A 27,637-nucleotide genomic window follows, 5' to 3' on the forward strand; every position below is an offset into this window, starting at 1 on the left:
CTAAACGGAAGTCAATGCTCGGCTTCAAAGCTTCAAAGGACAGACTGACTTTCTTGTTAGGTGCTAATGCAGCTTGTGACTTTAAGTTGAAGCCAATTCTCATCTACTATTCTAAAATTCCTAGGGCCCTTAATAATTATGCTAAATCTTCTCTGCCCATGCTCTATAAATGGAACAACAAAGTCTGGATGACAGCATATCATGGTTTAGTGAATATTTTAAGCCCACGGTTGAGATCTACCACTCAGAAAAAAAGAAAAGAAAAGAAAAGAAAAAGATTCTTTTCAAAAGATTACTGCTCACAGACAGTGCACCTAGTCACTGAAGAGCTCTGATGGAGAGATACAAGGAGATTAATGTTGTTTTCTTGCCTGCTAACACAACACCCTTTTGCAGCCCATGGATCCAAGAGTAATTTCAACTTTTGTGTTTTATTATTTAAGAAATACATTTCATAAAGTTATAGCCGCCATAGACAGTGATTCCTCAGTGTAATGAACAAAGTAAATAGAAAACCTTCTGGAAAGAATTCACCATATTAGATGCCACTAAGAACATTCATGATTTACAGGAAGAGGTCAAAATATCAGCATTAACAGATGTGTGGAAGAAGTTTATTTCAACACTCACAGATGACTTTGAGGGGTTCCATTTCAGTGGAGGAAGTAACTGCAGATGTGGTGGAAATAGCAAGAGAACCAGAATTAGAAATGAAGCCTGATTCATTTTTTTTTATTAAATCATAGCTGTGCACATTAATGCAATCATGGGGTACAATGTGCTGGTTTTATATACAATTTGAAATGTTTTCATCAAACTGGTTAACATAACCTTTGTGGCATTTTCTTAGTTATTGTGTTAAGACATTTATATTCGAGAAAAAAAAAAAAAGAATTACCTATTAAATTTTGCTGTGCCCAAAAAAAAAAAAAAAAAAAAAAAGACATTTATATTCTACACCTAGTAAATTTCACATGTACCCTTGTAAGATGCACGGTAGGTGTGGTCCCACCAGTTACTCTCCCTCCACCCATCTTCCCTCTTCCCCTCCCCTCCCTCTCTCCTTTGTAATGGTTTCTTTTAAGTAGATATGTGGAAAATATTATCGTTCTTATATTTGACCAATAAAAGGTATTAATAAGGAAAAAAAAAGAGAAAGAAATGGAGCCTGAAGATGTGACTGGATTGCTGCAATCTTATGATAAAACTTGAGCAGATGAGGCATTGCTTCTTATGGCTGGGCAAAGATAGTGGTTTTCTGAATGAAATCTACTCCTGGTGAAGATGCTGTGAATATTGTCAAAATGACAACAAAGAATTTATAATATTACATAAACATAGTTAATAAGATAGCAGCAGGGTCTAAGAGCATTAACTCCAATTACAAAAGAAGTTCTACTGTGGGTAAAATGCTATCAAACAAAAGCTCATGCTACACAGAAATTTTTTGTGAAAGGTATATTTAATTAATGGGGAAACTTCATTATTGTCTTCTCATAAGAAGTTACCACAGTCACTTCAACCTTCAGCAACCACCACCCTGATCAGTCTGCAGCCATCAGAATTAAGATAAGACACCAACAGCTAAATGATTACCACTTTCTGAAGACTCAGATAATCATGATCATTTTTTGGTTTTTAAATTAAGGCACGTGTCTTTTTAGACATAAAAGGGAATTGGAACCTGTAGCCTGCTAATTTCAAGATTTTCTCACCAAAGGAGGCAAGAAAAGCTTCATCTTTCTCCACTACATCCTTTTAATAAAAAGGATTTGTTCTGTCAAATCTGGATTTAGTCAAAAGGCCACAGTCAATGATTCAGAAGGCCACAGGTTCCCCAGACTGAGTTGCTTTGTTATGAGATTCCCTTTGTTACAGTTGTCTGGAACCCAACCTGAAATATCTCTGAGGCATGAGATGCCTTGTATGAGATTTCATTCCATCTTACGCAATCCCTTTACCTGGTTGTCTGTGGTGGTCATCATATTCTAATTCAGTGATTTTTCTTTTTCTTTTTTTTTTTTTTTGAGAGAGTCTCACTCTGTTGTCCTGGGTAGAGTGCAGTGTCATCACAGCTCACAGTAACATTTTCAATAAAATTGTTTTCTTTCTCTTTTACCTTTATGGAGAGGTTTTCTAGGCTGGGGGAAGATTTTGTTTTTAATTATATTTCTCCCAACAATGTACATAAACTCACATGTGTGCAGACACACACACACACACACACACACACACACACACACACACACACACACACCCATATCTTCATGATACTGGAATTTCGCTCTTAAGTAGGTTCTTGGTCTTGGAGATTGGAAGAATGAATCCGTGGAAGGAGCGCCTGTGGCTCAAAGGAGTAGGGCACTGGCCCCCTATGCCGGAGGTGGTGGGTTCAAACCCAGCCCCGGCCAAAAACTGCAAAAAAGAAGAAAAAAAAAAAAGAATGAATCTGCAGACCACAGATCAGTGGTAAGACAGGATTTATTTACAGAAAAGAATACAGAAGTGCTGGAGAGAGAAAACTCGAGTCAGGAGAGAAAAGTGAGCTCTCTCCCTGTGTGTCTGTCTGTAGGCTCTTTGTCTGGGGATATATATAGTCGCCTGGGGCCCTCGGTAGTTACATTTAGCGGGGCTTGGTAGTTACATTTTAGTGTGCCTGGGACATCGTGTCTGGGACATGTCTGGAACAACGTGTCTGGGTCGCAAATGAATGGCTACAATCCTTTTCATTCCCAGGCCTAGGAAATGGGGACCCCCTGCCCACCTTGTAGCCCGCTGGTTCCACTGTTTGATGCCACTGCACCAAAATCACCAAGGCAGAGGCAGCAGGCCTGCGCCCCCCAGCTCCACCAGCTGGCTGGTATGCCACTTGTTCTGTATCATTCACACACACAATGAAGTGCATGCACACACAAAAAACAGAGAAGAGAAAAACAACCGCCACAACACAAAACAAAATTTATAGCTATTTCTCATTGCGATCTTGCAAGAACTTTTGAGTTTTCCCTTGGATTTTTCCCACTCTCTCACTCATGCATCCATTATGTATTTATTTTGTTCAATGAATGTTGGAAGAGCAGCTGGGGCGGGAGGTACCCGCCTTCACGAGATGGAGAGCTAGAGGCCTGGATTTCCACCCTGGCCCCTGCCTGAGCGGCGGGAAGGCGGGGACTTCAGAGCGCCCCAGGCCTAGACCCTTCCTAGTTGGGAGGTGGGTGGGCGGGGCTGCTTGGCCTGCCAGCCCCCGCCCTCTGCCGACAAGAAAGACGCGCAGCTCCGGACCAATCACTGCACCCTGAGCTGGAGAGGGGCAGCGTCCCGCCCCGCCCCCTTGACGCTAAGGAAGACCGTGTGGAAAGCCATCTCTTAGGGCTGAGGCACCCGAACCCCGGGCTCTGAGTCTTGGTGAGCCTCGGCCCGCTTTCTCGGCTTTGATACTCGCGCTTTCTTTCAGCCAGCTGGTTGCAGGCGCCCTCTTAAAGCCTGGCCCTTTTGGAGCACAACGTGTAAATATCTGGGAGGGGATGGGGTGGGGTGGCCCTGTCACCATGTCAATCCTCAGGGTGGCCTTGCCTAGTTCCTCTTCTTGTACAGTAGTCTGTGGTTGCTGGCCCATCTAGAAAGCACTTGGGCCAGGATCCTTCACCTTGGGGTTGGTAACGGGAGCCCTGCCACCCCACACGAACCGGTTTCCTCTTTTTGTGTCAAACCACTGGTGTGCCAGGGCACTCAGGACCCTAGATTTACCCCACACCATGATGGGCAGGTATTGGGGACCATTTCACAATCTCCCCGGTGCCTATTTTTCCTTTGCCAGAAGTCCATGGCGATAACAGTGGTGAGCCGTGGACTCTGAGCGTTCTCTGGCTCTATTTTAGCAAGGCCCCTCACTGGCTCTAAAATCACAGCTTAGTTGTTTGGTAGATAGATCAGGAAGTGTTTGCCTGAGTAAACATGGCAACTGATTGAGCATCAGGAGATAAGGGGCATTATGAAGTCTTCACCATATTTTTTTCTCAGCCTCAGTTTTCCCTCCTGTGAAATGGGAGTAGTATAAATTGTAGGGACTGTGAACATGATTAGTATAATGAAGCACGAGACATGTACTTTAGGGCAACAGTGGTGGCCAGAGGCCAATGTGAGGTGAGGAAGACCCTTGAGTAAAATTCAGTTCATTGTCCAGGGGGTCTTGACAGTGGTGGTTTTTACTATTGCTATAATAACCTCTAACTCAGACCCATTTTTCTTCCTCTAGGAGTGGAACTATGTTTTTTAATCAGAGCATATATTACCAATTTCCATTTTTTTAAAAAAAGACATCACACTGTGTGTTACAGAGAAGCCAGAGTTACTGTCTCTCTTGCTTTTTTTTTTTTTTTGAGTTTTGTATTGTATAGTGGAGTTTATTTCTATTTTTCTTATGTCTTAGTTTTAAAAATACCAAGCTGTACCCAACTAGGGTTTGTAAAGTATCAGTTGGTGTTTCAAGCATGGTTGTCCCATCCAGCCCCACAACCAGCCACACAAAAGAGAACTGTTGGAGACTATGGTTTTGTGGGTCAGTAAAGCAAACTGGGGGAGGATATTTGCAAAACTTAACTTTGTGGGTATATTTTTCATGTCACTGGGTTAGTACGAGTTTACAACCATGTGGTGGAGAAAACACTAGGCTGAGAGTTAAGAACTGTAAATTCTCTCATCATCTCGCTGACCCGGGAAATTAGGGGCAAGTCACTTCCCATCTTTAGCTCTCAGTTTCCTCAACTAAGGAAGTCTGGGGCTCGTTCAGTTTGAGAATCAGTTTCTATTCTCAGGAGAATAACTGAGGCACTACTATGGATTTCTCGGTAATGGTCACATGCGCTGCCATGCTATTTCATTCCCATGGCAACTGCTCTGTTTGGATTCCACTTGCCTCTAATTCTTTAGCAGCTGCTGCAGATAGGTGGTTTCAGGGCTTTGTTTAAGAGGAAGAGTGGTGGCTAAATTCTTTCCTTCTCTTACAAGCTGAAAGTTCCCCCTCTAGCTCAGTACACACACAGGGAATGTTGGTAGGGTGTGTAAGTCAGCAAGAAAAAGAGGTACAAGAGCTTCAATTTATAAAAAAACAAACAATATGTAAATTAGGTTAGATGTATGGCATTTTGCTGCACATCAAATCTCATTTATGAATAGCTACACATGACGGTGTAAAAGTGCTGGCCTGGGAGTCAGGAGTCCAGCTAGGCCCCAGGAAATATATGTGTGACTTCAGGCAAGTCATGGCCCCTCTCTGGGCCATGGTTTCCTTATGTATGCAATAGGGAGTTTAGACTACTGCTATGGGTTTGAATTGTGGGTGCTCACCCATCCCCCAAATTCATATGCTTAAGTCCTAACTCCCTAGTCCCTCAGAGTGTGACTTTATTTGGAAGTAGTGTTATTGCAGATGTAACTAGTTAAGGTCATACAGGAGTAAGGAGGGCCCCTAATGCAATGGCTGGTGTCCTTATATAAAGAGGAAATTTGAATGCAGATACAGATGTGGGGAGGTCATCTAAGGAGAAATGCAGGCAGAGATCAGAGGGATGCTTCTATAAACCAGGGAATGTCAAAGATCGTCAGCAAACCACCAGAAGCTAGGGGAAAGGCCTGGCAGATCCTTTTGTCACAGCCTTCAGAAGGAACCGACCCTGCGGATACCTTAATCTCAGACTTCCAGCCCCCAGAATTGAGAGATAACTAACTTCTGTTGTTTAAGCCCCTTAGTTTGTGCTACTTTGTTATGGCAGCTCCAGCCAACTAACACAATTCTGTACGTTGTTCCTGATTTTACCACTAAGAACTCTTGCTTTTTGTCCTCCTGTGGACCCAATTCATTTATTTAACAAATATTTATTGAGCGTCTACCATATACCAGGCCCGATTCCAGGCACCGGGGATATATAAAGTCACAGAGCAAAGATCCCTCCGCTCATGTTCATTCTGTTTTAAAAGAGTTCATATGCTTAGTATGTTATTGCTTATTTTATTTTAGTAATAATTTGTACATACTATTTTCTTCTGAGATAACCAGGATAAACTCATTGTGATGGAATTAATGCCCCAAATAAAAAAGGTGATATTTTAAGTAGCTTTCAATGCCTTAAAACAAGTAAATACGTTCATTAGGTTTTTAAAAATTGTCCTCAGAACCACCATTATTCCATTTATGGGTCCCAAGGGGGTCCAAGGACCTAACTATGGGTTGTTAGCTGCAGCTGATGCCCACAAACTTTCTCTGTAAAAGAGCCAGAGAGTAAGCATTTTGGACTTTACAGACCATTCCCTCTTTCACAACTACTCAACGCTGCCTTGTGGGCAATACTAATAGGCATGGCTAGGTTCCAAAATTTTATTATTTTATTTTTTATTTTATTATTTTTTGAGACAGGGTCTTACTCTGTCACCCTGGATAGAGTGCCGTGGTGTCATCATAGCTTACAGCAACCTCAAACTCTTGGGATCAAGTGATCTTCTTGCCTCAGTTTTTCTGTTTCTTTTCTTTTTTTTTTTTTTTTTTGCAGTTTTTAGCCGGGGCTGGGTTTGAACCTGCCACACACCACCTCTGGCATATGGGGCCGATGCCCTACTCCTTTGAGCCACCTTTTTTTTTTTTTTTTTTTAATAGAGACGGGGTCTTGCTCTTGCTCAGGCTGGTCTTAAACTCCTAACCCAAGCAATCCGTCTGGCTCAGCTTCCCAGCATGCTAGGATTAGAGGCGTAAGCCACCACGCCTGCCCCCCAAATTTTATTTATGGACATTGAGATTTGAATTTCATATAATTTTCCTGTGTTGCCACATATTACTTTGACTTTTTAGCTATTTAAAATGGGAAAAAACATTCTTAGGTCGGGGGCTGTAGATAAACAGGCGGGAGGCTGTATCTATTTGGTTGGCTGGCCAGTTTGCCTACCCCAGAGCTAGGTTCTCTCTAGTTCTGTCTCTAGTTCTTACATTAGGTTGTTCTTATTCAATGAGGTGAATCCCAGAGAGGGATTACTAAGTTTGAACTAAAACCCCCGGTCTTCCTCCTGCCCAGTCCATTGCCTTTTCCACCCCTCTAAACTGCTGGTTAAGTCATTTCAGAAGTGGTCTTTGTATCCTTGTGGTGCAGAAAATAGATGTGTGGTCAGCGGCCCTTTCCAGGCGTTAGCCATTTAAGGGCTGTCCTCTTCTTAGCCGCCAGTGGCAACCTAAGTTTGTCAAGCCTGACCCTAGGCTTACGCACCCTTTTCGTTTATACTTCTCTCAGATCGCGCAGGCCCCGGAGGCCCATCTGTCCTTACTATTTGAGTCCCTATTGTCTCATTGGCAGCTGAACAGCTGCAAAATATGTTTTTAACTTTTAAGTGGAAGTTGGGGTCACTGGCAACAGGCCTGAAACAGTCACTCTCAGCAAGGGCTCTTTCAACTCTGACATTCTGTAGTTTTACGAACTTGGGTGAGTGTTCAACTAACTCCTCCCAGCTTCCAACGACTGGACTTCCTTCCATGCGGGCAGTAATTAATGAGTTATACAGTGCACTACTTTTTGGTGTTGTTGTTGTTGTCATCATTGGAATCCGCTCCGTTGCCTAGCACCATAGCCGCATGCCTGATAGTCTTTCCTCTCGGCTCATCTGCTTGGTTATCCCCGCAGACGCAGCTCGGCGACAGCGATCAAGACGAGGACAATAGGTGTGCACGCGAACTCGGGGTGGTGGCTACACCCACCCACCAGTAAGACCATGTTGCGCGGCAAGTCCCGGCTCAACGTGGAGTGGCTGGGCAACTCGCCCGGCCTGCTCCTTGAGCGTAGACAACTCCCGGCAGGGCGCACTCCTCGGAGCCCCCACCGGTAAGTCACGTGAGTGCCCCTCCCCCCCCGGCTGCGCCTGCGCCTGCGCCGGCCGCAGCTGCACGTCACTGCTCTGCGCCGCGCCTGCGTACAGCGGCCCAATTCCGGCGTGGCCCGCCAAGCCCGGTCCCGCGCCGGTGTAGCTGAGCGCGGACGCCGAGTCCAGCCCGCTACTGAGAGCCTGCTACCCGCACGGCGACGCCATGGAGCGCCTGGATAAAGCGGCGCTGAACGCGCTGCAGCAGCCGGAGTTCAGGTAGCCCCGAGCAGGGTCCAGACCGCGAAGCGGTCCGGCCCCAGCCTGGAGCAGGGCATGCGGAAGGCCGTAGCAGAACGGGGTGGGCGTGGAGTCCAGCTGAAGGGTTGGGGAGATGGAAAGCAGGTTAGGGCTTGCGGCGTTTGCACACCCGGCCTCGACCTTTTAGGATCATGGGGGATAGATCAGTGGGCCTTCAGTTCGTGCTGCTCCTGACCTAGCACTTTCTCCCGTTGTTTGTGTTGCTACCTTGCTGTCATTAGTTTCCCCATTTCAGGGTGAGCTTTCTGAGGACAGAAATCTGGCCAAGTTCATCTCCTGTTCTCTACAGGGCCTGCATCGTTGGGGCATAATGAATGTTTGCTGTATGAATGAATGATGGAAGAAAATAGTCTCTCGGTGTGGGATTGCTTCACTGGGGGAATCAGAATGAGGCCTGGTGGCTGAGCAGGAGTCCAAGAGAGGGCAGGGGATTCTCACCCACCCCAGTAGGCAGGGCAGTAGTGAGGGAGTTAGCTACCATTGATTGAGATCTGCGTGCCAAGCTTAGTGTAGGTGGTTAACATACATTATCTGCATTTTTAATTTGTCTGATTAGTTTCCTGTTTTTATTGACTCAGGGTAAGTAACTTGCCCGAGATAACAGAATTAGAACACAAAATTAGTAAGTGTTGAAGCTGCCATCTGAGCAAGCTTGCTGACTCCAAAAACAGTGAGTTTTTGCGCCCTGTGATCTTTTATATGCCCCACAATGTCAGTGTATTAGTTTAGGTTACTATTCACTTATGAGGATAGCCACCGATATTTTTATTAGATATGCTTAGAATACACTGTAGCCCTCCTAGAGGGGTTCTAATTTCCTAAAGGAATTTGCAGTGAAATCTTCGCAGTGCGAGAAAGAATTCTGTTGTAAGTCTTGCTTGGCACAAAGGGGAATGTGGATGGCTCTGTCTGCTCAGTGTTTGCTGCAGAAGTTTGTATGGAGTGGGAAAACTCTAGGTCAGGCGTCCTCAAACTGCGCCCGTGGACCACATGAAGCGGTGTGATTGTATTCCCGTTTTGTGTTTTTTTTTTTTACTTCAAAATAAGATATGTGCAGTGTGCATAGGAATTTGTTCATAGATTTTTTTTTTTTTAACTATAGTCCGGCCCTCCAACGGTCTGAGGGACAGTGAATTGGCCCCCTGTTTGTAAAGTTTGAGGATGCCTGCTCTAGGTGGTGTTATGAGTGGGGGCACAGTAAGGTTCATCCAGAACTTTTTCCTTTGATTGAGGACAACTTTAATTCTGGCCCTTTCCATTCCTCGTTCCTAATAACTCTCCACTTGGTAGCACCCAAACAGAGAAAGGTGGGAAAAAATCAATTAACACCAGTTACTTCATTTTAGAATTAACCACTGATTCCACCCAAGCTGGCTTGTGCCAGAAGAACCAACAGCTGCTGTGCCTGGAAGCCAAGGAGACTATGTCCAATGAACACTAGACAAAATTTTCTAGTTTTTAAAAGTTTGTACACTTAACTTTGACTTTATTATACTTAGTCCTTTTTTAATGAGATCACAACCCAGAAAAGTAGTCATATTTTTGAAATTTAAGGTAAAGAGAGAAGTGAGGTGGAATTGAATATCAGCTATGTGTAGATTCCACTGGGACTCGAAATTAACATGTAGAAAAGAAAAAGTAATTTGGGGGTAGTAGGATTATAAGTGGTTTTATTTACTTAAATCATTTTGTGGTGTTACATCATCTTTTCAGTAATAAACTTTTTAAAAGCCAGTCCAGGTCTTATATATTCAAGAGATAAAGAACAAAATAATAAGTTAACCTTCCTTTTCTTTGGAGTCTCAAAGATTTGTTCATTTATCAAGTTATATAGTCTGAAAGTTGCATATCTAAAACATACTTTTATTCACCACAGAAACACAATAGGTCAAGTGCTAAAGAAGTGGCCAAACAGCGACTGTTCTTGTATTTTCTGTAGGTCCTGTAGTCCAGGCTCACATTCTTTATGGAGATTACATAATAAATTTCTGTAAAAATTTACTACTGGGAAACAGTTTAAGGGAGCTTATCTATTTTAGATAATAGTTTTATAGCTCAGTAATAACCAAACTGAAGTATGCAGAAAGATTCATGCCAAGTGAAAATAGTAAAGTTTTTTTTTCTTTTACAGCAATAAGCATTTATTAATAATTTCTCACATGTGTAGGGCATGTAATCAAGAGATAGACATGTGGCAATAATATTGAATATATTACATGTTTTGGCCATTGTTTGAGGGTTTTTTGTGTAAGTCTTTTTAAAGATAAATTTTATTGTGTATTTTTGAGGTTTATAGCATGATGTCATAGAATATACATAGATAGATAAAAAAATTATATATAGATAGTAAAATGATTGCTGTAATTAGGCAGATTAATACATCTATCATCTCACTTTTGTGTGTGTGTGTGTGTGTGACTATAGCAGTTAAATCTACTTACGTAACCAAAATCCCCAATGCAATATAATTTTATCACCTGTATTCCTCTTTTTGTAGAGTTAGAACTCTAGCCTGTATGCTTTGATCCTAACTCTCCCCACTTTCTCCTCTCCTTCCTTCTCTATTCCTGTATATTTGATCTTTTTTATTTAGATTCCACATATAAGACCATGCAGTATTCATCTTTATGTATCTGGCTTGTTTCATTTAACATAATGTCCTTAAGGTCCATCCACGTTATAGCAAATGGCAGGTGTCCTTTGTTAAGGCCAAATAATATTTCACTACATACTCAGTTTGTCAAAGACACTTAGGTTTTCACATCTTAGCTATTGTGAATAATGGTACAGTGAACACAGAACTATAGATAACTATAGATATCTTTACAAGGTGGTAGTTTCATCTCCTTTGGGTATAGGAAGAGGGATTGTTGGGTTGTATGGCAGTTCCGTTTTTAACATCTTATGGAACCTCCATACTGTTTTCTGTAATGGCTGCCCCAGTCTAAAAATACATGCCATACCCTCACCAAAACTTGTTAGCTTTTGTCTTCTTGATAATAGCCATCCTAACAAGTGTGGGGTTAGTAGCTCATAGTGGTATTACTTTGCATTTCCGATGCTGAGTAACGTTGAGCACCTTTTCAGATACCTTTTGGCCATTTTTATATCTTTGGAGAAATGTCTGCTCAGGTGCTTTACTCATTTTTTAATACGGCTGTTTTTCTGCTGTTGAGTTAATTCCTGGATCAGATGCATGTTTTGGGAATACTTTTTCCCAGTCTGTGGATTGTCTTTTCACGTTTTTAACTGTTTCCTTTGTTGTGCAGAAGCTTTTTACTTTAATGCAGTCCCATTTACTTATTTGCTTTTGTAGCCTGAGCTTTTGTTCTGACAACTAAAAAATATTGCCAAGGCCAATGTAAAGGAACTTTCCCCATATGTTCTTTTCTAGAAGTTTTATGTCTTAAAACTTTTAGTTATTTTATCCATTTTGAATTGACTTTTGTGAGTGGTGTAAGAGTCCAATTTCATTCTTTTGCATGTAGAAATCCAATTTTCCCAGGACTGTTTATTGAAGAGACTATCGTTTCTCCATTTTGTCTTCTTGGTACTCTTGTCAAAAAGTAGTTGACCATGTTTGGATTTATTTCTGGGTTCTCTGTTACTTTCATTGGTATATGTTTTTAAGCTAGTACCAGACTGTTGATTAATATAACTTTGTAATGTAATTTTAAATCAGGAAGTGCAATGCTTTTATCTTTTTTATTTTTGAGTATTGAATTGGCTATTTCAAGTTGTTTATGGTTCTGTGTTAATTTTAGGATTTTTCCCCTATTTTTATGAAAATGCCACTGTCCTTTTGATTGAGATTGTGTTAAATCTGTGTATTGCTTTGGGTAGTATGGACAGTTTTTTTTTTTTTGTTGTTGTTGTTTGTTTGTTTTGTGTTTTTTTTGCAGTTTTTGGCCAGGGCTGGGATTGAACCCGCCACTTCCGGCATATGGGGCCGGCACCCTACTCCTTTGAGCCACAAGTGCTGCCCGGTAGTATGGACAGTTTAACAGTATTAATTCTTCTAATCCCTGAACAGAAGGAATATTTACATTTATTTATGTCATCTTCAGTTTCTTTCATCAGTGTTTTATACTTTTGTACCGTATACTGTATACTTCATACTGTGTACTGATCATTCACCACCTTGGTTAAATTTATTCCTAAGTATTTACTTTAACTTCTATTATAAATGAGATTGTTTTCTCGATTTCTTTTTCAGCCTGGTAATTGTACATAGAAATGCTTCCTGATTTTTGTATGGTGATTTTGTACTTTGCAACTTTGCTTAATTTATTTGTTCTTTCTAGCAGTTTTTTTTTCTTTTGTGGAATCTTTGCAGTTTTCTACATATGGTGTGTCCATAAAGTTCATGTGCAATTTACTATGTTGAACTCTTTTGAATTGCACACAAACTTTATGTCTACTCTGTATAGGAACATATTGCCTGCAAATAGAGATAATTTCACTTTTTCTGTCCCAATTTGGATGCCTTTTATTTTTTTTTTATCTGATTTCTCTTGTTGGTGCTTCAGTACTATGCTGAATAGAAATGATGAGGGTGGGTATCTTTGCCTTATACCAGATCTTGGTGGAAAAGCTTTGCATTGTTTCCCATGGGATATGTTAGCTGTGGGTTTTTCATAAATGCCTTGATTATGTTGACACACTTTTTATGTGTAAACAGTTAAGAGTTTTTATCAGGAAAGGATAATGAACTTTGTGAAATGCTTTTTTTTTGCATTAATTGAGAACGTTATGTGGTTTTTATCTTCCTTTCTGTTAATTTGATGTATCACATTGATTAATTTGCATAGGTTAAACTAGCCTTGCATGGCAGAGATAAATCCCACTTGGTCATAATATGTAATCTTTTTGACGCGTTGTTGAATTCAATTTGAAAATGTTTTATTGAGGATTCTCGTCCCAAATATGCATCTGCATATAGTTTTCTTGCTGAGTCTTTGTCTAGCTTAGGTATGAAGGTGATGCTGGCATTATAAAATGTGTTTGGAAGTATTCCCTCTAGCTTTAATTTTTCCTGGTGACAGAAGCTCCTATTCCAGTGGGGGTGGGTGTATTGGTCACTGGCTGGGCTAATTGGTCTCCTCCAGGCCAGGTGAACAGAGCAGCGGCTTTTAGTGTCAGCAGCTCTGTGGACTGGGTATTCCTTGACAGAAGCTCCTATTTCAGAGGGGAAGGGCACAGCGGTTCGCCTGCTGGGCTATTCTTCTCTGGTGGTCCAGTGTCTGGTGTCTCATCAGCTCTGGGACCAGCGTAGCGTGGATGCTGCTTCCTTGGGCCAACAGTCCAATTTCAGCATCTGGCACACGACATTTGTTGGCCTGGTTTGTTCTCCCAGCTCCTCTGCTGATTGGAGCGCTGAAATATTTTCTCTCACACTGGGTTTGAATGACAGTCCCTCGAAGGTGATGATGTAACCCCATATTCCAGCTGAAGAAATTCCATCTGCCCACAGCTGAGTCTCTAGGATCTTTGGATTATGACTCCCTGCCACTGCTTCCAAGGGACAGATTTTCCAGCATCTCATGGATGTTTATACTGTTAGGGATGTGACAGTGTTTGGCTATGGCTATGCAGGTTCTGATTTTTCTCTTTGTTAACTTTATTCCAGAAATGAAAGTTCATTAGCATCCACCCTGAAGACGCTCCTGTTCTTCACAGCTTTAATGATCACTGTTCCTATTGGGCTGTATTTCGCGACTAAATCTTACATATTTGAAGGTAATCCTAGACCCATAAACAAGACATTTTCCCCTTGTCAATTTAAGATTGTGTGCTTTTATGACCTCTGTATATCTGTAAAGTGGGTTTTCTTATTTGTTTCTTCTGTTTTGCTTTTCAAAAACCACATTGCTCATAATGAGTCTTTATGTAATGAGCTTTTTCGGCACTTTTTTCAACTTGGCATCCTTTTTTATGGTATTCTGTGAAATAGCTTTCAGATCTTTTAGTATCTCTTTGAGAGTAGGGGTTGGATTATGGAAATGGACTTTTAGTGTCAGGTAATGGAAGAAAAATAAAATGAAGTCCCCTTTTCATTGTTAAAGTCCTTGGATGAAGTTATAATTGTGAGTTTGTTTAAAATAATGTTCTTAGTTTATAAAAGACACTCAAGTCTTATTTGATTCATTACCAGAGTTTTATTTTTTCACTGCCTGACCAGTAGATGGAAACTACACGCCCACAGGAGAGAAAAAAATAAATTAAAATCAAGTGCCGAGGGGATTGGGAAGCTCTCACTTATTGGGCACAATATAGGGGTATATGGCACACCATCTGTGTGAAGGACTCAGTTACAACTTGGACTTTTACCTAACATGTAAATGATGTAACCTATGATGTACCCTCATATTAATATGAAATCTAAAAGAGAAATATAGTTAATAGGAATTATTATGCTTTGTTTTTTGTACTTTGGTAAGTTTTGGAGTAAAATGGAAACTTTCTTCTCTTGATAGGTGCCCTTGGGATGTCCAATAGGGACAGCTATTTTTATGCTGCTATTGTTGCAGTGGTCGCTGTCCATGTGGTGCTGGCTCTCTTTGTGTATGTGGCCTGGAATGAAGGTTCACGACAGTGGCGTGAAGGAAAACAAGATTAAAGTGAATGTCACCTTTTGATAGCATTAAATTGATCTTTTAAAAATGGCAAATGCTGGGGGAAGGGGACATTGCTGATTTGAATAAAGTTGAAAGAACATGTTAAAATCAGTCTAAAGGAGTCACATTTGAATAGTATAAATTTTACTCGTTCTAATACAATAATTTGTGTAATTGGTTTTAACTATATGAGTCGCATTTGCAAATGAGAATTTGGAAAAGTTAAATTAGTTACAAATGAATATGTTAACTTGGTTGCACATTATTCTGGAAATAATTTGATTATCTTACAACAGACATTTTTAGAGCATTTTGACTTACAGTTGCTTTTGATTTTACTCTGGATGCATTAAGATGTGCACAGTGTAGCAAATCTCAACTTTATTTTGTGCTGGAACGCTTCCCTCACTGTCATGAAAATACCAGGCCCTTGGATTTGGGGTTTAATTTCCTATGGAAAGGTGCTTAACTTGTGGACACTGGAGTTAATCTGAATATCACTAAGGAATTTCACATAAAGGGTAATCCCTAGTCAGTAGAAATCTTTCATTACATTATTTTATGGGAAAACTAGGTTAAATCATGCCTATTCACATAAAAAGACTTTGATGTCCTGAAGAATCTAGAGCAAAGCAAAGAGCTTGCTGCTCTGGCGCTCAGCCTGCTTCTTAAAGAACGCTTGCAGGCCCACTTTGTGCTTTTCAGACCAACTTTTCATTGCTATGCTTTGCTCCCTCATTCAGCATTGAAGTTACGCTTCAATTACAATGTTTGCGGGGAGCTCCATTTAAAATAGTTTTTCCTGCTGTGTTTTTATTGTAGTGGATATGACAGTGTATACATTTAAATGTGATTATTTTGCATACACTGGGAATATAAACGATTTTGAAAACGTGTTATATTTTTATCACTCAAGAAATACTCTCATCTGGATTTCTGGTCTAGTGGTCTTTTTAAACAGAGATAAGTTGTATAACCTGCACACAAACAGTAGAACCTCCATAGTTAATACCCCACACACACATTGACCGCCTCCTTAAGTTGACCTAATTTTCATAGACCAGGCATGTACCCCATGTAGGTATCAGTAAAGTAGGCCTGGTTGCTTACGTTGGTAATCTCTTGTCTGTTGATCATTTTGTTACAGTCCCCTGAGTGGTCAACTATAGAAGTTCTACTGTATTTGGTTAAATAATTCTTGAGGCCCTTTCTTATGGACAAAACCCGAAAAACCCTGATTTTATGTGGGTATCCTCAGTCTGTTCTTTCTAGCCATTTGGTACTAGTTGTGTGCAATCTAAAAGTACTGTTCCCCATAAGTGTTTTTTTTAACTACAAAACCATAATACATGTTTTCTTTAGAAAACTAGAAGATTACATAATCAGGAAGAAAATGAAAACTCCCCATAAGGTTGCCACCTGAAGATAACTACTGTTTTGGTTTATATTGTGTATGCATCTTCGAGAGCCATTTCCGAATGTTGGTTTGATACACACTCAAAGTTGATTCTATAAAACTCAAATTCCCTGTTAACAATAATGCTAAGACAGTGGCTCTTTCTGAAGTGTTTGCCATTACTGGTTTGTTTTTGTTCACTTTTATTATTATGTTGTGGAACTGAAGTAAAGAGAATAGTTGATTAGACCTAAAAGTCAAGTAGGCATTTGTGTTTATTTAATTGTTGAGAAAATAAAAGATCAGTATGATTATTATAGCACTCTTTCTAATTCTTGCTTACAGTTAAATGTTGTGTACAGTTTAAATGTCTTTCTGCAGTTCTTTTAAATGTAAAGAGTCTTTGTTCGGTAAAGACTACGATTTTAGTATAATGTTTGAGTTCGATAGTATTGTGTGGTAGATTTCTAAATGGTCCACTCTTAAGAGGCCCTGTCAAGATTTAGAATTGTACACCTAATTCCTAATTTCTTTTTGTATTATGTACACTCGAAGTTCTTTCTTTACTTTTGGGATCATACACTATTTGTAAAATATTAATATCCAATGTTGAATTATTTTGTTTCGTTTCCAACATATTGCTGAGTAAGTAATGATAGTGGTATTTTCCAACAATATTTAAACCAGGGATACATGTAGAAGCAGTTATAATTTCCTCTTGGAAAAAGTACCAAGTGTTTGCAAGTTAAAATTGAGTGCTAGGGTCGATATTTAGGGTTATTTCCAAATAGGCGTGTTTTCAAAGCAGTTTTTCCCTGGCTGGTTAACTGTTAGCTCACTAGTTTGCTGTTGTTCTTAACTGTGGTAAATAACATTCAGTATTCAACAGATAGATATATTTTTCAAGATGTGTCACTTGTTCTTGCACAGTGTATATACTTCAAGATGTATAGAAAGGAAAGCGACAGATGAACTCTTACAAATGTTTTAAGGTAGCGATATGTTCACTATTGTTTGAAAACCAATTGTAAGAATAACCTCAGTTAGGAAGTATAACTTGAAGTATCAGTCCAAGCTACTGATTTAACCCTATTTACTGTAAAATGTTGTCTTCCTTACCCCCAGAATTTAATCCTTTTTTTCTCCGTTGTGCTGAAAAATGAAAAGTGTGCTGTACAATGCATCTGATGTCATTAGCTCTTCAAATGGAAACCGTTCTACATGTAACAGTGGAATTTGGTTTTGAGTTGTTGTTGAAGAAATTTAACCTGCCATTAAAAAGTCCCTGTGTTTCATAGGAATCTAACAGAAATCCCTTACAGCGATTTGAATGTTTTCATCATACAGATTTCATCAGTTTTGCCAAAAGAAGCAACTAACTGACTTGATTGGTGTTTACTTTCCATTTTCATATAAATTTTATGTATATAGTTAGAATACCCGAGGAATAAGTTATACCCAAAGAAAGAGTAAACCTGAGGTACATGAAACAAAGAATTTAAATCCTGTTTTAAAGCTATCCTGTTTCAAACCCCTCTGGTGTGTATTTCTTGTCTCTGGACAAGTTCATGTTCATTATTTATACTCACAAGAAGTTGTAAGCTACTGTTAAGCTCATTTGATAAATGGTCCGACCGTGGCACAGAATCTGTCAGTTGTCTTAGGTTAGTGGCAGGTTTCCCTGCTATAAAGCGTGTTGTAATGTCCACCAGGGTCATACAGCTGTAAACTCGGACTCCCATGTTTATGATAATTTTACAAGAGCTGGGCTGAAATAGCATACTAATAACTTGACAAGATTTCTTTTTTCCTTTTTCAGGGGTAAAGAGTCACCTTAAAAAATAATTTTCAGGGGCAGTGCCTGTGGCTCAAAGGAATAGGGCACCAGCCCCATGTACCAGAGATGGCGGTTTCAAACCCAGCCCCAGCCAAAAACTGCAAAAAAATATATAATAATTTTCAGAGACCTTGGGAACCTAACAAGAAATAAATACTACACATAATCTTTGAATAGCTGAATCCTTCGTATATTCCACAAAATAGGTGGGAATTCCTTGATGTCACCCTGGCCACACTTTCCTTGCCTGTGTTGTTGCTACTTGCCCTTCAGAGTAATATCTGCATTCCTTTGAAGATGTTCTGTAAGTCATATTTGTCAGTTATACAGAGTAGTCTTCCTTTGCCCCACATTCAGTGAAATTTCATTGAACAGTAATAATAGCAATATCTAACAACATCTGCACAGCACCTTACGGTTTGCAAAGAACGTTCACACATTCTCATGTGAGTTTTGCATAGTGAACTTGTTTTGAGATGTCTCTTGATGTCGGTGCTAAATGTGTTAGAACCTTGAAATCACTAGAGTCATTGAATGTGCCATAGTATTGACTAGTGCACTGACTAGGGGAGGATTTAGATGTGCTGCATTTCAAGCCACCTGTAATTATCCAAATAGGGGGCTTGAGTTCTTCAGCCACTTGAATCAGATTTACTTTTGTAAATGATGTTTTTTTAACCGTTATCTGGGTGGATTTTGTATTTGTTATATCCTAGTCTGTAATTTGTATAAATTTACCATTCTGTTGTAATTAAAAAAAAGTGTTCGTAATGCCACTTTGATGTGTCTTGATTCAATTAATAACTTTTATTAACCTCTCTGTTCTTTAAGAAAATGTTTATTTGCCTATCTGTTTATAACATGTAGGATACAATACAGAGCTTTAAAAAAATATTTGTTTTTTTGCCTCTCTCTACTATGTAGCATGTAGGTTATATATGGAGCTGTCAAGGATAAGCTTTATGCAGACAATGTAGACCAGAGATGCTCTGACTGGTTGTGGGTGTAGAGGGATGGGGCCAGGATCAGAAGGGTTGATTATACTCCATCTGGGTTGGGCCTGTCAGAATTTGGTGATAAATAGGCTTGAGAAAGCTCCTTGCCTTGTAGCTCTTTTAAAATCATTTAGGAGCAAATCGATTTAAATACTACTAAAGGAGAGGTGAGAAATACTTGTGGCTAACTAGAGATGGAGATAGGGAATTCCTAGTGTTATCCCGCATGCTGCCGTCTCATGACCCTGCACCCTCTTTCTTCTAGGTGCCTGTTGATTGCACTTACTCCAGCTCCTTTTTGTATGAGACTCCAGGTAGGTCTTATTAATAAATACTATCCCATTCCACAAAAAAACATTTGAGACATCTTAGCATCAAAAAATACGGATTATGAGATGTTCCAGAAACTCCCAGCATCACAGAAACCACAGAACAGTAGCTCTAAATGTTGACTGGGATCTTCTTGTAGGACTTATTAAAAACTACAGATTGCCCACACCTAACCCAAACCTTTTGAATCATAATGTCTAGCAGGGGTGGCCGGGAAGTCTGTAGAACAGGTAGTGATCTGACATGCAGCTGGAATGAGAACCACTGCTAGAGATTTAGAATTGTGCCTCATCATGTATGTTTTTTTTTTTTTTTTTTCTTACACGTATATTTTGAATGCTGGACTTGAAGACATTTGTACATAGCCTGAAATAAGCACACACTTTTTTTTTTTTTTTGCAGTTTTTAGCCGTGGCCATGTTTGAACCCACCACCTCCGGTATATGGGGCCAGTGCCCTACTCTTTGAGCCACAGGTGCTGCCCCATAAGCACACACTTTTTTTTTTTATTATTAAATCATAGCTGTGTATGTTAATATGATCATGGGGCATCATACACTGGTTTTATATACCATTTGACATACTTCAATCACACTGGTTAACATAGCCTTCCTGGCATTTTCTTAGTTATTGTGTTAAGACATTTATATTCTACATTTACTAAGTTTCACATGCACTGTAGGTGTAATCTCACCAACCACCCTCCCTCTGCCCATCCTCCCCTCCCTCTCCCCTTCCCCATATTCTTAGGTTATAACTGGGTTATAGCTTTCATGTGAAAGCCATAAATTAGTTTCATAGTAGGGCTGAGTACATTGGATACTTTTTCTTCCATTCTTGAGATACTTTACTAAGAAGAATATGTTCCAGCTCCATCCATGTAAACAGGAAAGAGGTAAAGTCTCCATCTTTCTTTAAGGCTGCATAATATTCCCTGGTGTACATATACCACAATTTATTAATCCATTCGTGGATCGATGGGCACTTGGGCTTTTTCCATGATTTAGCGATTATGAATTGGGCTGCAATGAACATTCTGGTACAAATATCTTTGTTATAATGTGATTTTTGGTCTTCTGGGTATATACCTAGTAGAGGAATTATAGGATTGAATGGCAGGTCTATTTTGAGATATCTAAGTGTTCTCCAAACATCTTTCCAAAAGGAATGTATTAATTTGCATTCCCACCAGCAGTGTAGAAGTGTTCCCTTTTCTCCACATCCACACCAACATCTCTGGTCTTGGTATTTTGTGATATGGGCTAATCTTACTGGAGTTAGATGATATCTCAAAGTAGTTTTGATTTGCATTTCTTTGATTAAGGATGGTGAGCATTTTTTCATAGTCTGAAGGCCGCATGCCTGTCTTCTTCAGAGAAGTTTCTCTTCAAATCCCTTGCCCAGCCTGCGATGGGATCCCTTGTTCTATTCTTGCTAATGCGTTTGAGTTCTCTGTGGATTCTGGTTATTAAACCTTTGTCGGAGACATAACCTGCAAATATCTTCTCCCGTTCTGAGGGCTGTCTGCTTGCTTTACTTACTGTGTTCTGGGCTGTGCAGAAGTTTTTTAGTTTGATCAGGTCCCAGTAGTGTATTTTTGAAGCTGCTTCAATTGCCCCGGGGGTCCTCCTCATAAAATACTCACCCAGACCGATTTCTTCAAGAGTTTTCCCTGCACTCTCTTCTAGTATTTTTATAGTGTCATGTCTTAAGTTTAAATCTTTAATCCAATGAGAGTCTATCTTAGTTAATGGTGAAAGGTGTGGGTCCAGTTTCAGTCTTCTACAGGTTGCCAGCCAGTTCACCCAGCACCATTTGTTAAATAGGGAATCTTTCCCCCCCTGAATGTTTTTAATTGGCTTGTCAAAGATTAAATAACGGTAAGTAGCTGGGTTCATCTCTTGGTTCTCTATTCTATTCCATACATCTACCTCTCTGTTTTTGTGCCAGTACCATGCTGTTTTGATCACTATCGATTTATAGTATAGTTTGAGGACTGATAACGTGATTCCTCCTGCTTTGTTTTTATTTCTGAGTAATGTCTTGGCTATTCGAGGTTTTATCTGATTCCATATAAAATGAAGTATTATTTTTTCAACATCTTTAAAGTATGACAGTGGAGCTTTAATAGGGATTGCATTAAAATTATATATTACTTTGGGTAGTATGGACATTTTAACAATGTTGATTCTTCCCAGCCATGGGCATGGTATGTTTTTCCATTTGTTAATATTTTCAGCTATTTCTTTTCTTAGAGTTTAATAGTTCTCTTTATACAGATCTTTCACATCCTTTGTTAGATAAACTCCCAAATATTTCATCTTCTTTGGCACTACTGTGAATGGAATAGAGTCCTTAACTGTTTTTTTCAGTTTGACTATTGCTGGTGTATATAAAAGGCTACCGACTTATGAATGTTGATTTTGTAACCTGAGATGCTGCTGTATTCCTTGATCACTTCTAAGAGTTTTGTAGTAGAATCCCTGGTGTTTTCCAGATATACTATCATCTGTGAAGAGTGAAAGTTTGATCTCTTCTGACCCTATATGGATACCCTTGATCACCTTTTCTTCCCTAATTGTGATGGCTAAGCACACACTTTTTAAGGCAAAGGTAGAATCCTGTATAATGTTATATTGACGGTAAAGTGAGACTTTTACCAGATCCCTGATAATCCACATTGACTTTGCTGCAGTGTTAATGAATTATGTTGAATGAAAAGTTTGAAGTACAAGGAACAACCAACAGACCAACTTAGAAACAACCGATGTATGCCTATAAATGGCCACTGCTGCTCCTGCCATGCCTCTCCCTGATTTGGAATCCTTACTGCTGTGAAGAGAAGGAAAATCTAGCAGGAGTTTATGTGAGTCTGTGGTTTCACAAGTAGAGGAAGTGTTCAAAGTACTCTTAGTCCCCAGTTCCATAAATATTTGAAGAAAAACGTCATTCTAGGTACCTGAGAATTCAAATCCTGTAACTATATTAAAATTTACAGATCATCTATTGACATGCTATTACTTATCCTCTCAATTGCCAGTTCTCTTCGGTGATGTGTAACCATCATTCTTTTCTACCCTCCTCAGGCAGTACTATTATTTTCTAAAGTGCTATAGATCTACTTAGAATTTCTTTGAATATTGTTCTGTAATTTATACACTATCTGTTAAAATTGATCCTTCATAACCCCCAAAAGAAAGACATGACCTATGTAAAAATTTTTGACAATTATATTTCCTTTCTTTTGAAAATTAAAGATATATTATAAATATACTTTCAGAATGAACATGCTCATTTTATAAGGGGACAGAAGGGTTTCTTCTTCTGGGACCTTATGCGTAATCACTGTTTCTACTTTTTCCTCCCTCTGATGGTAACAAATATGAGTGTGGAGAAAAAAAGTTTCCATACCTGGCAATTGCTGACTGTGTTTTTCATTATCTGGCATAATGTTCTCTCTTTTTTTTTTTTTTTTGGAGTGGTTTACAGTATGTTACTGCTTTGTAATATCAAAAGTCATTGAGTCTTACCAACTGAGGCAGTAACAAAGTTGAAGAACTATGATCTAAAACAAACAAAGATAAGGTTTGGGATAGAGAAACGCTCTATAGTAAAAGACGTGATGTTGGGGCGGTGCCTGTGGCTCAAAGGAGTAGGGTGCTAGCCTCATATGCTGGAGGTGGCGAGTTCAAACCCAGCCCCGGCCAAAATCTGAAGAAAAAAAAAGATGTGATGTTGAAGCCAGGATTGAGACAGTAAGAGGAAGGAAATGGGAACCACTTCTTGTGTCAATTGCCCTAAACTGGATCCCAGGCCAGATGCCAAACATCGCTTGCTACTGTTGGGACTCCAAGAGATGTTGGTATTAAAGCCTGGTTGTAGAACTTGAGTCATGACCTGGTTTACCTGTAGCTCTGGCTTTCCTATGTTATTGATGGGTTCCACTCATATCCTTATAGAGTTCAATTCAATGGTGTTTTTTTTTGTTTGTTTGTTTTTTTTTTTGAGACAGAGCCTCAAGCTGTTGCCCTGGGTAGAGTGCTGTGGCATCACAGCTCACAGCAACCTCCAACTCCTGGGCTCAAGCAATTCTCCTGCCTCTGCCTCTCAAGTAGCTGGAAGTACAGGCGCCCGCCACAATGCCAAGCTAGTTTTTTGTTGCAGCTATCGTTGTTTGGCAGGCGCCGGCTGGATTTGAACCCACCAGCTCAGGTGTATGTGGCTGGTGCCTTAGCCACTTGAGCCACATGTGCCAAGCCCAATTCAGTGTTTTAACAACAGCATTACTGGTAGGAACACATGCCACAAATTTGCCTACCATTTTCCAAAATCCCTTAGAAATTAATATTTCTAACACTTGCAGTAGAGAGGCTTATTCATTTGGAACTTCCTAGTTTAATAGCCTAAAAAGGGAATAGTGTTTCTTATAGGCAAAACTGCTATAGTGTTGTAAGCCTTATGATGGAAGAACCAGATCTTAGATGGCTAGTATATCTCTCCAGACAAATAACATGTGCTCAAACATTGTTTCATTCTCCAATACATGTCAGCCACTTTCTCCACTGGCTTTTATGAGAATCCTTACTAACCCCTTACTTTAAAATTATCTTTGAGCTGGGCACTGGCTCACACCTATAATCCTAGCACTCTGAGAGGCTGAGGCGGGTGGATTGCTTGAGTTCAGAAATTCGAGACCAGCCTGAGCAAAAGTGAGACCCCGTATCTAGTAAAAATAGAAAAACTGAGGCAAGAGGATCACTTGAGCCCAAAAGTTGGAGGTTGCTGTGAGCTACGATGCTATGGCACTCTACCCAGGGGGACAGCTTGAGACTCTGTCTCAAAGAAAATAAATAAATAAATAAATAAATAAAATTATCTTTGTGCTTTATTGATGTTGAATATATTTTCTTGACCTTTTCCGTGTTTATTCACCAAAGGCCTTTGGCCCAACCCCCCTAGTTAATTCATTGAGTTCGTTAGAACACATTGGTTTTTCTTTTATGCATTTACCAAATGTGGGACCATAAATACTCCATTTGTAGGAAAATGATTTGCAAAACTACTTCCCTAAAAAAGGCTTTTCTATGACTCTGTTGATTTAATAACATAAATCTTTAATACAGAAAGGATGAATATCTGGAAAAGATCTCTATTTTTAAGTAAAGATTACCTTCACTTTTAAAAGGTAATCTTTTTTTCCTTATTAGAGTTCTCATTTTAAAAAAAAGAAAAAGAAGGCTTGGCGCCTGTGGCTCAAGCGGCTAAGGTGCCAGCCACATACACCTGAGCTGACAGGTTCGAATCCAGCCTGGGCCCACCAAACAACAATGATGGCTGCAACCAAAAAATGGCCAGGCGTTGTGCCTGTAGTCCCAGTTACTTGAGAGGCGGAGGCAGGAGACTCGCTTGAGACTAGGAGTTGGAGGTTGCTGTGAGCTGTGATGCCACGGCACTCTACCCAGGGCGACAGCTTGAGGCTCTGTCTCAAAAAAAAAAAAAAAACTGGCCACATGTGATCTTTGAAGTTAAGACAGAAGCTTGTGAGTATATTAAAACTACTTTATTTTCAAGTACAAAATTGTCTGTGTCTATAACAAACACTGTGAAAGGTACATACAAGCACAAAAACAGCCTGTATTTCCGGCATTAAAATATATACAATACTGTAACATTTTGTTATTATACACCATACATTCTTGTTAAAATCCTGGACTCATTTCTAGACCACACTCAACTGTAGGTCTGTTATTTCCTAAACTGAGCAATTTACTTAAGCTCTCTATGCCTCAATTCCCTTATTTGTAAAATAAGGATAAAATTGGTATTGACCTTTTGGTTTGGTTTGTTGTATTAAATCTGTTACTACAAGGACAGCTTTTCAAATCCTGACCAGTTATACCAACATAGCTTTTTTATGCTGTTGTTATCAATGATGATGTTACCATATAATTAATACATTTGAAAATTCTATACAGTTTTTCTTCTAGTAACCTAAAAAACTACTTTTTTACACCTGAAGGATCCATTTTTATAACTGAAGTAGTTCTATTGGCAGAAACTTACAAAGCAGACTGAGTTTTTCTCAGTAATCAAGTAAGCAATTTCTTAATTGACTTTTGAGCCTGTACAATTTTTAAACAAGTATATTATTTAGTGAGTATTTCTGAGGAATTCCTTTCTATTTAGCCTGTTTGTTTGATTGTTTCAAAATGAGACGTATAAGGTCTCTAATAATTCAAATATTTTAAGTGTTTCTTTTGACTATTCAGCATTTCTTTCCCTATCAACCTCGGTGTCTGTTTACCTTACAAACCTAACCTAACTGTTGAAAAATAAACTTTAATAATAAAGAAAAAAAAGTAGAGGAAGTGATGGAGAAAACAAGAGATGGTTTCCTGGGGCTCGGCTGGCCCCAAGCTCCTGTCTTTTCAGCTGTTACATCTCTGTACTTTAAAATATGCCACACTATTGCATGCATTAAAGAGGCTTTGAAGTTAACCTGGAAAGTGTAGGATGCAGGCGGAGAGTAGTTGACACCCTGGCAACTCAGTTGATGTCCTTCCAAGGCAGCACCTAGCTGCCCCAAAGCCACAGATATTGTAAATGACACACCATGTTATCTGTGTACTTTTTACCACCTTCACTGCTCCCATCTGGGGCCAAGCCAGCTTCCTCGTCTAGAGCCTCTAAGTGGCTTTTGATACTCTTGCTCCTGGAGTCATTTGGCCACAAAGTCGTTCATTTGAAAATATTACTAGTAGATCAAACATGCCATGCCTGTGCTCAAAATCTCCGGTAGCTCCCCATCTCACTCAGAGGAAGATTCAAACTCCATACATGGCCTACAAGCCAGGTCACTTAGCTTTCATTTCATTCCCATCCCCCTTTGCTCAACATTTGCCATTCTGCTGGACTAATCCATGTTCCCCAAACCTCCCACACTCACTCCCATTAGCTGTTCCTCTGCCTCAGACCTTCTCATACCTGCCTGTTTCTCCTCCTTCAGGTCTCAATTCTCCTGTTCCCTCCTCAGGGAGGCCACCTCCGATGCCCTGAAGTAGTGAGTTCCCCATCACTGTTACAACACTTAAGGCTGGGTGAAATTTTTTTTTTATCCACTTCCACCAAAACATAAGCATAGGAGAGTAGGTACTTTCTTATTCACCACTGAATCCTTGGTGCCTAGCCCTTGTCTTAGTAAGGATACTCTTGATCAACTGCAAATAATAGAAAATGCAGTTAAACTGACTTAAGCACTAGAAAAGGCCAAGGATGGGGCTAATGCATAGGTTTAATTAGGGTTTCTGCTTTACTGTTACTCTCTGTACCTTCTCAATGTGTTAGCAATATCTTCAGACTTCCCTTCCTCATGATGACAAAATGGCTGCAGCCATTCTGGGGCTCCAGTCGGCATTCCACCTACTGAACATACCTTTACTCTGGACTAATTCAGGCCACATGCCTAGTCACTTATGCCAGGCAGTGCCAACCATTGGTGGAAAAGTGACCAGTCCTAAACCAGTCACTAGAGGATCATACTGGTTATCATAGGCCAATCAATACCCATACCTGAGGGATGGGCTTGATGCTGGCAAGGCTGCTGGAAATGTCGCTGTGGGGCTCAGCAGATTTGCTAAATGAGTAAGTCCATGTATATATGTATGACTGTATGTTGATAGATGTGGATATCGATGTAAATACGGATACAGACCAAGATGTAAATATGAATAGAGGAATGGGAGTCATGCCCTTTGGAGCACTGAAGAAATGGCAGCATTGGGACAGGGCAGGGTCTGGGGGTGGGGACACCCTCCAAAGGCTCAGCCAGCCCTTAGTAAGTGGGAAGATACTGATATAGGTCCCCTGCACAAAATTTTGTCAGTTCTACCTTAGGAAGACCACCACAATGGTTAGAGTAGTGTCATTATCTTTTTCTGCTATCTGTATCTGTCGCCTTGTGTTCCCAGAGCTCTGCACTTCGCTTTGTAGCGCTAAACACCCCTTCCTCACGCATCCCCACCCGCCTCAGTGTTGTATATACAGTTTTTTGCACACAAGCAAAGCAGCAGGCATCTAAATGTGCCCTTCGTGGGTGAGGTGGTGTCAGGATTTTTCCAGTTAGCAAGTTTCATAGAATTCTCATGACATGTCCTGCGGACCTGGGCCTGGGAAGACCCAGCAGTTGTTTTTCTCTTGCTGTGCTGCTGCGATTCTGCAGTTATCAGCAATGTTATCGCATTCAGCTCTGGCCTGTTAATATGCACGTAAACAAGAAGAATTCGAGGAGAAACAGAATCTGATTTTC

At 40.1% G+C, this 27,637-nt stretch overlaps 1 protein-coding gene across 3 annotated transcripts; it reads left to right on the forward strand.

Annotated features, from left to right (window-relative positions):
• The first annotated feature begins 3,330 nt into the window (after positions 1–3,330).
• VMA21 (vacuolar ATPase assembly factor VMA21) lies at positions 3,331–18,781 on the forward strand. Of its 3 annotated transcripts, none has more exons than XM_053580430.1 (4): positions 3,331–3,405; positions 7,662–7,859; positions 13,787–13,896; positions 14,634–18,781. In XM_053580430.1, exons 2-4 carry the CDS (start codon positions 7,750–7,752, stop codon positions 14,774–14,776), a joined length of 363 nt encoding a protein of 120 aa, XP_053436405.1. In that variant the 5' UTR covers positions 3,331–3,405; positions 7,662–7,749; the 3' UTR covers positions 14,777–18,781. The 3 variants fall into 3 exon arrangements, with proteins under 3 accessions (XP_053436405.1, XP_053436406.1, XP_053436407.1); XM_053580431.1 differs by having other exon boundaries at positions 3,385–3,506; XM_053580432.1 differs by lacking the exons at positions 3,331–3,405; positions 7,662–7,859 and adding an exon at positions 7,946–8,115.
• Positions 18,782–27,637: the final 8,856 nt, after the last annotated feature.

The sequence above is a fragment of the Nycticebus coucang genome, chromosome X (assembly GCF_027406575.1).
Source record: "Nycticebus coucang isolate mNycCou1 chromosome X, mNycCou1.pri, whole genome shotgun sequence".
In the NCBI taxonomy this organism is placed as follows: Eukaryota; Metazoa; Chordata; class Mammalia; order Primates; family Lorisidae; genus Nycticebus; species Nycticebus coucang.

What these genes read in the sequence shown, in the direction of transcription:
- VMA21 (XM_053580430.1), top strand. Translation starts at nt 7,750, where the DNA reads ATGTTGCGCGGCAAGTCCCGGCTCAACGTGGAGTGGCTGGGCAACTCG. An exon ending in ACTCCTCGGAGCCCCCACCG is followed by an intron (nt 7,860 to 13,786) that starts GTAAGTCACGTG and finishes ACTTTATTCCAG; the next exon opens with AAATGAAAGTTCATTAGCAT. An exon ending in TAAATCTTACATATTTGAAG is followed by an intron (nt 13,897 to 14,633) that starts GTAATCCTAGAC and finishes TTCTCTTGATAG; the next exon opens with GTGCCCTTGGGATGTCCAAT.